The sequence below is a fragment of the Ceratotherium simum genome, chromosome 1 (genome assembly GCF_057802395.1).
Source record: "Ceratotherium simum simum isolate JZ-2026a chromosome 1, ASM5780239v1, whole genome shotgun sequence".
NCBI classification, from domain to species: Eukaryota; Metazoa; Chordata; class Mammalia; order Perissodactyla; family Rhinocerotidae; genus Ceratotherium; species Ceratotherium simum.
The window spans coordinates 80574636-80588005 of record NC_141900.1 but is presented as its reverse complement, the minus strand read 5'-3'; the positions used below and the strand labels follow the sequence as shown (position 1 = coordinate 80588005).

Sequence of the window (13370 nt, the reverse complement as noted above, 5' to 3'; positions counted from 1 at the left end):
GTTCAATGACAATAAATAAATAAATAGACCAAGAAATAAGAGAGCAAGTCTTCTAGGCTTCTCTATTCAGTAGGCCTAATTTTAAAAAATTGTTTCATAGTGGTAACAGGGCCCACTTTCTACTCATCTTGAACAATGTGAGCAGTGACAAAAAGAGCCTAGCCATGTAAGGGGGAAAAAAAAAAACAGTGATGTTAACGGCACAAGAACAACTCCCCAAGATACAAGAGGCGTACGCTCAAGGCGTTGGAACCGGCAGAACGATAGCTGAGTGCAATAGGCAGTGTGTGGGTATTTCTCCGTGTTGAGGAATTCAATGGGCAGTTATGAAAGTGGCCTGTGTTGGATGGGGATACTTGAAGGTCCGGGGTTCCAGCAATTTTGTGGTGCAATCTCAGAGTAAGGAGTGTTCTTTATTATTTATTATTTATACTCGCTCTTTGGTTATGGCATCCACCTCCAGCTACTGTGGAAGCTGGGGAGACAGGATTTCTGAAATTGGCATTATTATAGCACTCAGCAGGATAGATATATTACCTAGGACATGAATGGACAATGAAGGAGTCATCTTTCCTGTGGTTCAAATTTTAGGTTAAAAGAGTGAAGATATCATTTAAAGAAGATGGAGGAATAGGTTAAACACACCTCAGACAGATGAAGAGAAAATAAACTCATGATTACGAAACAGGTATGGCTTTCTTGGGAGTAATCAAATCACCTCAGGAAAAGGAAGCCACATTCAAACATTTCCCTGCATCCAGGCCTGATAACAAATGAGCAAGCAAAGCATAAGTAAATCCTGCAGATAGGAAAATGGCAAAGTCAAAAATGAGCCAGGGAAAATTTGCATCCAGAGGGAGGTATTTTCTTGCATGAGACAGTAGTGGGACTCGAAACCTGTTCCCTACCTGGAAACTGTTGCAGAGATTCTGAGTCTGTGTCCAGAAAGTTACTTTGGAGTAGAAGAATGATACCCGTCCAACTCACTGTCTTCTTCATGATCGTCTATGTGCTCGAGTCCTTGACAATAATTCTGCAGAGCGGCTTACTTGTTGCAGTGCTGGGCAGAGAGTGGGTGCAGGTCAAAAGGCTGTCAGCTGTGGACATGATTCTCACCAGCCTGGGCATCTGCCACTTCTGTCTACAGTGGGCATCGATGCTGAACAATTTTTACTCCTATTTCAATCCTAACTATGTATTTTGGTCCTTATCGATCGCCTGGGACTTTTTAAATACTCTTTCATTCTGGTTAACCAGCTTGCTTGCTGTCGTCTACTGTGTCAAAATCTCTTCCTTCACCCACCCTATCTTCCTCTGGCTGAGGTGGAGAATTTTGAGGTTGGTTCCCCGGCTGTTGCTGGGTTCTCTGCTGCTTTCTTGTGTGACTCTCATCTGTTCAGCTGTTAGGAATCACATCAAGATAAAGATGATCTCTATGGAGCATTTCCCTAGAAACAACACTATGATCGAGAGACTTAAGATGCTTCTGCAGAAATTTACCTTATCTCAGCCAATGGTTGTGATGATTATTCCTTTCCTTCTGTTCCTGGCCTCCACCATCTTGCTCATGGCCTCCTTGTCCCAACACTTGGGGCAGATGCAACATCACAAAGCTGGCCACAGCAACTCCAGCACGAAAGCTCATTCCACTGCCCTGAGGTCTCTTGCCGTCTTCCTCATCTTCTTCACCTCTTACTTTCTGACCATAGTCATCTCCTTTATGAGCATCCTATATGATAAGAGCTCCTGGTACTGGGTCTGGGAAGCTGTTATCTATGCTATAGTCTCTGTTCAATCCACCTTACTAATGCTCAGCAGCCCTACGTTGAAAAAGGTTTTAAAGCTAAGGTGCTGGGTCCTAGAAACTGCCTGAGGCGCAGGGTACAACAAGACTCCTGGGCAAATGGAGTCTAGGAGTTTGCATTGATGCAACTAACACCAATAACTAGCATTACTCTTGACAATCCCCTATGTGATAGCGATACACCATAAATGCAAGCCTCTTTCTCTTTCATCCCCATGGACATCTATCTCTAAACAAGCAATCTTTTCTCTACTCTATGCCACTCCTTTCTTTTCCTTTCCACAATCCCCAGGTTGGTCCCGACTTTCTCATGATGTCCGCGTCTCTCCTTTGTCCTCTCTATCTCTGGAATCTGACTACCAGTTTCTCCTACACAGGAGAGCCAAAATCATGATGATTATCACACATTATTTTTATTTTATCCTTTTCATACTACCAATTACTTCACACATTAGTACGAATCCCTTCCCCACAAGAACTTGTTGCCCATACCATGAATGTCCCCCATGCTAAGCCCTTGATTCACTTTCCTAACTTTAGTCAAGAAAAGGTCTTGCCATCTCTCTCTCTCTGCTGCTTCTGGGCCTTTATCCAATGACATAAATTTCTTTATTTGTTTCTCTTCCAAATACTGTGACTTCACTCCTTTAAAACTCACGTCAAAGCTTAACTCCACTTTCATTTCCATTTGCCAAGACACTATAGTCTCCGCAGAATAGCAGACTACTTATCCAATCTAGGTTCATCCCAGAACTTCCCCAAATAGAGGGTCAGTTGCATATGGTTTCCATTGGTTGGATTCTTGCCTCTCTATTGTACTGCAAGTTGGAATGCACTTTCTAGAGAGATTCTTTCTAGAGCTTAGCTGGTTTTCTGCCATACATTATACAGATGTCAACTGGAAACTCCTCTTACTTCATAAAATCTGAATTACACTCTCTTAAATTTTCTCTACTCTTCTATTCCATGCTCTGTGACAGTCCAAAGCCCTCCCCAAATGGATAAGAGTATAGGAACCACATAGAAATAAATTAAAAATCACCTGTAGAACTTTCCTGTTCTTTAAAAGTCCTTTTCAGCCTCCCCAGTCCCACGGGTTTCTCTCATACCCTTTTCCCTGAAGGACCCAGGCCCACCTTCTCCCCATGGCACTTCTCATCATTTCTCTGCTCTTCACCCTCACCCACTAACAACAAAGTGTCTTGGTAACAGCCAACTCCCAGGCCTCTGGGTCTCAGCTTCCATCAGCTCCAGACACTTATCAAGGTATTTGTCCTAAAGACAGCTTCATCTCTTAAGGCATTCTGGTGCTAAAGGTTAAGAATATAATTTTTTTCACCTTTTATATATATTGGGCATGTCTGATGAACTGAACTTCCAGCTCTGCCATTAGAAGAGTGAAAGACATCTTGAGAGAAAACCATCCTACAGGGAGAAGGATGCAAGTATCTCAAGCTTGACTGTGAACGAAAAGCTTAGTCCCTGGAAGGGAAAGGAAATTCTGATCTAGTCTTGGATCTATCACTCCAATTCGTCTCCCAGTCAGGTTATCTTTTGAATTCATATTTGAAACTGAGGGTATGAAATATAAGTACAAACTGAAAGACCACTTTCACCAAAGACTCTGTGCCACTTGGCATCTCAGCAGCATATTTACTGTTGCACAGAAAGGGGAGCAAAGCATATTATCCCACTTCACAGCAGCACCCCATGCAACCTTGGCATCTCCCACGCTCTGGTGTTTCAACTGTAGTAGAAGGTGGGATGGAATCTGGTGGATGCAGTAATGTCTGGAGAGCAGAGTCATAACCAAATGAAGTGAGACTGAGTGGAAAAAAAAAGAAAAAGAAAAGGTAGATATCAACCTTATGTTATCTGACCAGAGACTTCCAGGAACGTTTAGGAGGCTGGGAGGGAGATGGGTTGCAAGGGTTTGGGATCCTGATGGAATAGGTGGAACAAGAGCCAGTGAAATTTGAATTATTGCTATTGATCATTTGTATCCACATCTTGCATGTTCTAAACTCTCAGATAGCTGGAAGAAACAGAAACTGTTTCCTTTATATATGTATAAATAGAGAACAAGAAAAAAAGAATTCCCCCTCTCCCTGACTACCACATACGCAGACACTCTTACAGAAGCTGTTAAATATTTGTAATACTCGCATTATCTTCTTTTATGTAAAGTGCAATGGAAAACTTATCCTGGATATGCATGAGGTGAGGGTATTAGAGGCAGTAGGGGGGGATCCGGAAATAAAAAAAAATAAAATAGAAATAATAACTATCCCTTGTCTTCGTGGCACCTAATAAGTCACAAAGAGCTGTTACATACATTTTATCATTTGCACCTGAAAGGACAGGTCAAGATAATCCAATCCAACCCTGCTGGAAAACAGACCTAAGAAAGTCAAATGAATTACCTAAATTCACACTGCTGGTTAATACCCAACCTAAGAACCTAAGGAAAAGGAGAGGAAACTAAAAGATAAATTTTAAAGGAGCAAAGAGTTTTGATTTGGAAAAAGATGGTTAGGATTTAAAAGGGAAATACTTTGGAAAAAGTAACAGCGATGTTTGGACTGAGAACAAGGAAATTCTTTTGAGAGTTTAAGTTAGCTAAAAATGAAATTCAGGGCCCAAAGGGCTATACACCTGTGTTGTCCAGCTTCTAAATAGTCTACCCTATAACACTCATTACTAACACTCTTTAACACACATATACAGACTGTGCTGCCTGATAACTCACAACAAACAGGGAGCAGAAGATGAAGAAGGCTGTGTCCCTGAGTTTTAGGAGCAAATATTTAGAACACCATGGGTGGTGGCAGTGAATTTAGGAGGAGCCACGTGAATCCTACAACCCAGCACCTATATACACACATATACCATATACACGTGAAACCATTAGCAACTGGGAAGTACACCCTCCGCTCTTCACATGATATCCCATGAATTTAATGAATGCCTTGTGATATAGAGGAGACTGGCCACAATGGTGAATTTCTAGTAGCACCTGGCATGGAGTCTGTTCCTAATTAGACACACCACAGAACGTATTCATTGGATGATATTTTCTATGCCCCCATTCCCATTCCTACTGTTTAGGTTACATGGGTTCAAAAACTTTAGCTGCACCATTTTGCCTATTTCTGAGTCGGGTATTCAAGACATTCCAAGATCTGCCTGTAAACCATCTGCCCAGTCTTAACTTAGTTTTGTGTTTCCATTTTCATTTGTTCTGAGATATTTTTTTATTTCCCTTTTGATTTCTTCTTTGGCCTATTGGTTGCTCAGAAGTGTGTTGTTTAGTTTTCACATGCTTGTAAATTTTCCAGGTTTCCTCTTGTTGATTTCTAGTTTTATACTACTGTGGTCAGAAAAGATACTTGGTATGATTTCAATCTTATTAAATTTGCTAAGACTTATTTTGTGGTCTATCATATGATCTATCCTGGAGAATGTTCTGTGTGCACTTGAAAAGAATGTGTAGTCTGCTGCTGTTGAAAGGATTGTTCTGTATGTGTCTATTAGGTCCATTTGGTCTAAAATATGGCTCAAGTTCAACATTTCCTTGTGGATTTTCTGTCTGGATGATCTATCCGTTTGAAAGTGGGATATTGAAATCCCCTACTATTATTCTATCGTTGTCTATTTTTCCCCTCAGATCTGTTTGTATTTGCTTGACATATTTAAGTGCTCCAATGTTGGGTGGACATGTATGTTATATCTTCTTGATGAGTTGACCCCTTTATCATTATATAATGAATTTTTGTCTCTTGTTCCTATTTTTGGCTTACAGTGTACTGTGTCTGATATAAGTACAGCTACCCCGACTCTCTTTTGGTTTCCACTTGTGTGGAATATCTTTTTCCATCCCTTCACTTTGAGACTATGTGTGTCCTTAAAGTTGAAGTAAATCTCTTGTAGGCATATACTTTGGGTCCTGTGTTTTTATCCACCCAGCCACTCGATGCCTTTTGATTGGAGAATTCCATCCATTTTCATTTAGAGTAATTATTGATATGTAAGGACTTACTAATGCCATATTATTAATTAATTTCTGGCTATTTCATTGTTCCGTTGTTCTCTTTTTTCCTCTCTTGCTGCCTACCTTTGTGAATTGGTGATTTTCCATGGCAATATGCTCTGATTCCCTTCTCTTTATCCTTTGTGAATCTGCTATAGGTTTTACTTTGTGGTTTCCATAAAACATCTTATAGATAAAATAGTCTACTTCATGTTTCTAGCAATTTAACTTTGATCACATACAAAATTCTACCCTTTTACTCCTCCTTCCTTTTACATTTTTAATGTCATGATTTACCTCTTTTTATAGTTTGTATTCATTAATAAATTATAGTAGCTAGAGTTATTTTTAATACTCTTATCTTTTAACATTTTAAGTAGTTAACAGACCTTTTAAGTAGTTAAGAGTTAGAATTTTCTGAATCTGACTATATATTTATCTTTACCAATGTGTTGTGTATTTTCATATGTTTCATGTTACTAATTAGCATCTTTTCATTTCAGCTTGAAGAACTCCTTTCAGCATTTCTGGTAAGGCAAGTCTAGTGATGATAAACTCCCCCAGCTTTTGTTTGTCTGGGAAAGTCTTTATCGCCTTCATTTCTGAAAGATAGCTTTGCTGGAGAGAGTATTCTTGGCTGGCAGTTGTTTTCTTTCAGCACTTTGAATATATCATCCCGCTCTCTCCTAACCTATAAGGTTTCTGCTGAGAAATCTGCTGATAGCCTAATGGGGGGTTCCCTCGTATGTTACAATCTTTTTTCTCTTCCTGCTTTTAGGATTCTCTCTTTATCTTTGATTTTTGACCAGTTTTGTTATAATATCTCTGGAAAAGATCATTTTGAATTGAAATAATGGAGTGATCTGTGAGCTTCATGAACTGTATATCTAAATCTCTCTCCAGGTTTGGGAAGTTCTCAGCCATTATTTCTTTAAGTAAGATTTCTGCATTCTTCTCCCTCTCTTCTCCTTCTGGAACTCAAATGATGCTGATGTTGGTTCTTTTGAGGATATCCCATATATCACTTAGGATTTCTTCACTATTTTTCAATTTTTTCTTGGTTTTCCTCCTCTTAGCTTATTTCAAATTTCCTATCCTCTAACTCACTGATTCTTTCTTCTGCCTGATCAGTTGTTGATGCTCTCTACTGCATTTTTCTTTTCATTCATTGAATTCTTCAGCTCCAGAATTTCTGTTTGTTTTTTTTGTAATTGCTATATCTTTGTTAAATTTCTCATTTTGTTCATGTATTGTTTTCTTTATTTCATTGAATTGTCTTTTGTGTTTTTTTGTATCTCATTGAATTTCCTCAAAATAGCTATTTTGAATTTTTTATCAGGTAAATCACAGTCTCCTTGTAATTGGGTTCAGTTACTGGAGAATTATTGTGATCTTTTGGTAATGTCAAGTTTCCTTGATTCTTCATGTTCCTTGGAGTATTGCATTGCTATTTTTGCATTTGAAGTAGCAGTCACCTCTTCCAATCTTTACTAGCTGCCTTCAGGTGATAGATATTTTTCCTTAGTCCTGCTATATATTCTGATGCTTTCTCTGACCTTGTATGGATACACCTGCTTCATGCTTCTTCTTCTTGTGGCAGAATTCTTAAGCTTTTATGTCTTCTCCTCTTACAACCGACCAAGCCAGTTGCTTGAAACCTGTCTTTTTCAGAGAGGTCTTCCAGAAGGTGGTGCTACAGCTCAAGATTGTGGTTTCTCCCTTGCCCACAGATCCTGGCCTGGTTTCTGTGTGTGCTCTTTGTGTATATGCACCACTGCCCATAGGACCAAGCACAAGGAGCCAGCCACAGAGTCAGGGAAGGTGTAGGTTTGGCAGTCAGGGCTTTGGGCGTGACTGTGGGCAAGTTTGAGTGAGCCTCAGGTGAGGTTTTCCCAGCAGCTCATGGGCAGGGTTCCTATTGGAGCCCAGAACACAGTCAGCAGGAACTATGTCCCTTTAAGTTCCTCTGATATCCCTTTTTTTTTTTAAATTATTTTATTGAGGTCATATTGGCTTATAATATTGTGTAAATTTAAGGTGTACATTATTATACATCAATTACTGTATGGAATACATCATGTTCACCACCAATAGTCTAGTTTTTTCTGTCACCCTTTGATATTCTTATCAGCTTCATCCCAATCTCCTCCCTCCCTCCAGTCATGGAGGTCCTGCTTCAATAGTCTGGGTACTGCGGGAGAGAAATGTGTTTATTTAGCAGCATCCTGCACAGCTGGGGAAGCCGAACACTCAGTCACCACTCTCCCCGTCCCACATGGGAGAGGCCACCAGCCTTCTCTAGCTCTCAGTTGTGCTGCCTCAGGGGGAGGTGTGATGCTGGCAAGTAGGTAAGTTTCTCTTACCTACTATAATGCACCCCAACTTGTCTTATTTTTGTTTGTTTGTTTTTGTGAAGAGATCAGCCCTGTGCTAACATCTGCCAATCCTCCTCTTTTTTTGCTGAGGAAGACTGGCCCTGGGCTAACATCCGTGCCCATCTTCCTCTGTTTTATATGGGACACTACCACATCTTGGCTTGCCAAGCGGTGCGTCAGAGTGCACCCGGGATCTGAATCTTTGAACCCCAGGCTGCTGCAGCGGAGCGCACGCACTTAACCACTTGCAACACTGGGCTGGCCCCTTGTTTTGATTCTTTTGCTCCAATGGAGTCCTGGAACTTCTTCTCTGGAGAACTTGGACTTCTCCAATATCTCTCTCATCCATGGATGTCGCCCAAGTTGGTGTTCTGCAGGTACTCGAGAGGGGCTGAAGCCAGTTAATAAGCTTCTGCTGGTTCCACAGTCCGTACTGATGTCTGTCTGCCAATTACGTGATACACAGGTGGCCAAGACTTCTATCAGGACCCTTGGCATATGGTGCTCATTCCCACAACTACCACAGAGGCATTTTTTGTTCATGAATGGATGTCTAATTTTAATTGTTAAAGAAGAGACATCTTATGTAGCCATGACGCTGATGTCACTCCACTTCTTTCTTTACAATACAGTTTTCTACACACAAGAAACTCAATTAATGTTAAATGGTGATAGCGACAATGGAATGATGAGTAACAACATCTAATTCTGGAATTTAGAATTGCTGGAGATCTCATTTATTCCTTAAATACTTACTGTCAACCTGCTGTACACTGCTGGGATTACAAAAATGGGATGGCAGCTTTATCAGTGTGCATTCTTTCTAGGAAATGAGGGCTCTTCTCTGAGATTTTCACATGTGAGTTTTGTTATCCATAGTGGGACTGCTTAATCAGCCTTGTCTACTCCTTTTTTGTGTGTGTGTGAGGAAGATCAGCCCTGAGCTAACATCCGTGCTAATCCTCCTCTTTTTGCTGAGGAAGACTGGCTCTGAGCTAACATCTATTGCCAATCTTCCTCCTTTTTTCCCCAACGCCCCAGTAGATAGTTGCATGTCATAGTTGCACATCCTTCTAGTTGATCTATGTGGGATGCCACCTCAGAATGGCCGGAGAAGCTGTGCGTTGGTGCACGCCCAGGGTCTGAACCCGCGCTGCCAGCATCGGAGTGCACGCACTTAACCACTATGCCACGGGGCTGGCCCCCCAGCCTTGACTATTCTTATTTCAAGAGCACCTGGGTAGAAAGAGGCTATGGGTCTTCCAGTGGGACAAGAGCTGAGATGAGTTTAGCAGACACTTGCCTCTTCCTTACCAAGGAATGATGAATTTTAGAAATGTTCTCAGGGTCCTAAAGAGCAGAAAACAGTCTTCATTTGGACTCCTTCCCCAACAGAAGGCACTGATGCCTTTTTAATTTTAAGCCTTTTTAGTTCTATTTCTCCCACCCCCTCAACTCCATGGTCCCTATAAGAGCAAAAAAGGAGAGGAGGTGGTAGGGGAATGAAAGAATCAAATCCCCACTTTCTTCCCTGCTGGTCCTCAACCTCTACTCTGACCTAAGATAGGGGAATAGATAAAGATTTTAATTAGATAAGAAATTAGTGTTTTGATTTAGACTCTTTAAAACCTGAAAATGAGACTATTCTTAGAAACCTGTGGAATCTATACAGTCATACACTGCATAACAGTGTTTTAGTCAATGACAGACCACACATATGATGGTGGCCCCGTAAGATTAGTACCATAAAACCCAGGTGTGTAGTAGGCTATGCCTTCTAGGTTTGTGTAAGTACACTCCATGATGTTCACATAACAAAATCACCTAACAATGCATTTCTCAGAACATATAACCCCGTCGTTAAGTGACACATGACTGTTCTTCCCTCAAGGGGTGGGGAAGGGTGATCTGTAGAATATGTTTGAAGGCAGATGTTGAAGAAAAACATCTTTCTTCTGAGCTCAGTCTATTCAACAAATCTGCTGCACTAAACATAAAAGTCAGTAAGATGTGAAATACCTCTACATTTTCTCTGAGATTGCTTGTCAGGTGATGTGTATTACATTCCCTTTAAAAAAGACCCCAAGATAAATTCCTTTCTCAAAAGGAGCCAAACCAAAGGCCAAGGTAAAGGCCTACCTCTGACGATCCTTAATTTTCCTGCCACCACGGCCATCACAACTCCCTCTACCTGAATCCAGATAGAGCAGCCTTAAATTTGGGGCCCGATCGCAATACCTCTCTGTACCTAGGAACTCATGACATTGACTTCTGCTCTCTTCATTCTGATGTTTGTGTTTGTATTTTGTCAATGGTTCTATTGTTCTTGTATTTGTATTGTAAATTGTGGCAAGTTCTTTCCAAAATGGGTCTTACTAAAGATAAAGAAAGATCATGAGAAGAGACAGAAAAATTACCAAGGATAGGGATGAGCAGCTTGTAGCAATAAAACAATCATGACACAACTGCAATTGTAAACCAATTTTTTAAAATTATCCAGATTCACTTTTATTCCAGAAATGCATACTAGAGGAGAGAGTTTGGGGAACTCATATATAGCCTAGAGGAGTAGCTACTTACAATCAGTATAAAATAACTTATTCCTTTGACTATTCATAATGTCAAAACGCTTCCTAATAGGAGGAGAAAATGCATCTTCCTTGGCCTTGCTAGACAGAGCTTTTAATACAATCCTTGAGACTCATTCACCATCTACTAGTGATGTTCACCATCTACTAGCCATGTCTCAAACTCCCAAAGCAACATTTATTTAAAATTATTTCTTCTATTTTTAATAAAACTTACAAAATTTATTCTGTGTGAAATGACTTTTTGCTAGTTTTGGTGGCAAGGATAGTTGTATAAACTATATTGCAGTGCCAAGTCTCTTCAAATAGTTTTTTTAGGTAAACTATATCAAAAATGACAAGTTATATTGGTTGGATAAGAGATAAATCCCTTACCATGAATTATGTTTTTCTTTAAACTTTAACCTAAATAATCTATCTAATAATAGATAATCTAGGTTAAAGTCATTTTATTAAAACATGCTAGATGTAAGTGACTGAAACACAGCCAAGATACAGTCAAAATGACTGAGAATAATCACTTGCATTTGCAGGGGAAAACAGATCTTAAAATTTAAGTTTAAAATTAGAGGAAAGATAAGTTTCCCATTTAAGAATGAAGGCTTAAAGTCTAAAGATAGGCTGTGTAGGTAGATATTTCTTGAGAATATTGGCAAATTGGTGTTGTCAGTACCTGATGGTTTGAATGAGGCCCACTCCAGGAATTGGAAATAAGATTGTCTTCTGAATGGTAAATCAAGAAATCTACTTTCCTCACTACTTCTGCTTTAAATGTAATAACCTGGCCGGCCGCATGGCTTAGCGGTTAAGTGCGTGCTCCGCTGCTGGCGGCCTGGGTTCGGACCCTGGGCGCGCACCGACGCACCGCTTCTCCGGCCATGCTGAGGCCGTGTCCCACATACAGCAACTAGAAGGATGTGCAACTATGACGTACAACTATCTACTGGGGCTTTGGGGGGGTGGGAAGGGAGGAGGATTGGCAATGGATGTTAGCTCAGAACCAGTCTTCCTCAGCAAAAAGAGGAGAATTAACATGGATGTTAGCTCAGGGGTGATCTTCCTCACAAAAAAAATAAAAAATAAAATAAAATAAAATAAAATAAATGTAATAACCTAAGAGTTAACCAGAAGATGGGTGGATAAAATGTCTTCCAATTGAGCCTCAGGATTTAGGTCTAGACAATGTCTAGGTTGTAACATAGTACATAGAAAGAGAGGTAAAACAGGTCTCAAAATAAACTTTAACAAACAAGTAAACAAAAAGGTAACAATTTGAACTTCATTATGTTCGCCCAGGTCTGCCCATGGTAGGGGAATGTTGAATCAACCAGCTTGAAGCTTTCTAGTCCTATTGACAAGTCTTTCAAGCTGTTATCTGAGAGATTTGTCACAAGGTCACATAAATCCCTCCAGCTTTTGCTCTACATTCTCTCACTCACTCATCGTTATGATTTGTTATTTCATGTTATGATAGGCTATGCCCATGTCCCTAAGTGGAAATAAATGGAAAATTCCTAGGTCCTGAAATATGGGTATGTAAAGTGAGGTTGCAAAACATACATGTTCACACGAGTATGGATAACAACTTTCAGGACCCAGGTCCCAGACACTAGGACCGGTGGCTGATACCCCACACAAACTGGTCTGCTACCTTTGCTACCACCCTGAGAGCATTCCCTGAGAAACAGAAGAAAGACCTTGCAAAGCTGCACTCACTCTGCCTCTGATGTTATCATGTTTTTGATACTTGATAAATATTGATGTATTGGTGTCTATGAGGTTCATTTCTATCATGTTCATATTCAGTCTCAGTTTTCTTTACCAGTCTTAAGATCACATAGCGTGAATAGAATCAGAAATTTCCCCGACATCTTGATTATTTAATTAACATCTGTGCTTACGCCCACCTCAGTCTCATTTGTCTCAGCATGAGTTTCAGTAGTATGAGTCAGTGTCTCAAACTGATCACCTCGGATAACTGACAGGAATATGTCTCTGGGCCCACAAACCTAAGGAGCAGAACCTAGGATGTGGTAACCTCACTGAGGTATTATTTTGAGAATAATCCTGGCATACTTAGGATTATTACTGTCACTGTCTAGATCACTGTTCTTAGTTGCAGACAACAAAATCCACTCTAGATAGTTTGAGGATGGAGGGATCTACTGCAAGTTTTTAGGCAGCATATCATTTTAGGGAGGTCTGGGAAAGTAGGCAGAAGCAACGCAACCAGAAGAAATGCCCAGCCATAATACAGGGCTGTTCTAGCAACACCACCTGCCACTTGGCATCCATGACATCAGAGAATAGGCAAAGAATTTGCATCACAACTGCCCTGGGAGCCTCAGATGCCACTGATTCAAGATCAAATCTCACCTACAGAGCCACGACCCCACATCACTTCCTTACTCCTTGTGTGGCTGCTTGGCTGAGCCTGGATCATACACAGAGCCCTAGCTGCAAGGAGCTGGAAAATGTCCTGTTTAGTTTTCCAGCCTTCACTGAAAGCTCACAGGAAGGGAGCTATGGGGAGAGCAGAGTGAGATGAAGCAGTCTCTCCACAACTTTCTTGC

General features: G+C 40.6%; 1 protein-coding gene across 1 annotated transcript; it reads left to right on the top strand.

Moving 5' to 3' along the window:
• The first annotated feature begins 967 nt into the window (after positions 1-967).
• On the top strand, positions 968-1873 carry TAS2R16 (taste 2 receptor member 16). Its single transcript, XM_004418745.1, has one exon. It carries the CDS (start codon positions 968-970, stop codon positions 1871-1873), a length of 906 nt encoding a protein of 301 aa, XP_004418802.1.
• The last annotated feature ends 11497 nt before the right edge of the window (positions 1874-13370 follow it).

Coding starts and splice junctions, on each gene's coding strand:
- TAS2R16 (XM_004418745.1), top strand. CDS start 968: ATGATACCCGTCCAACTCACTGTCTTCTTCATGATCGTCTATGTGCTC.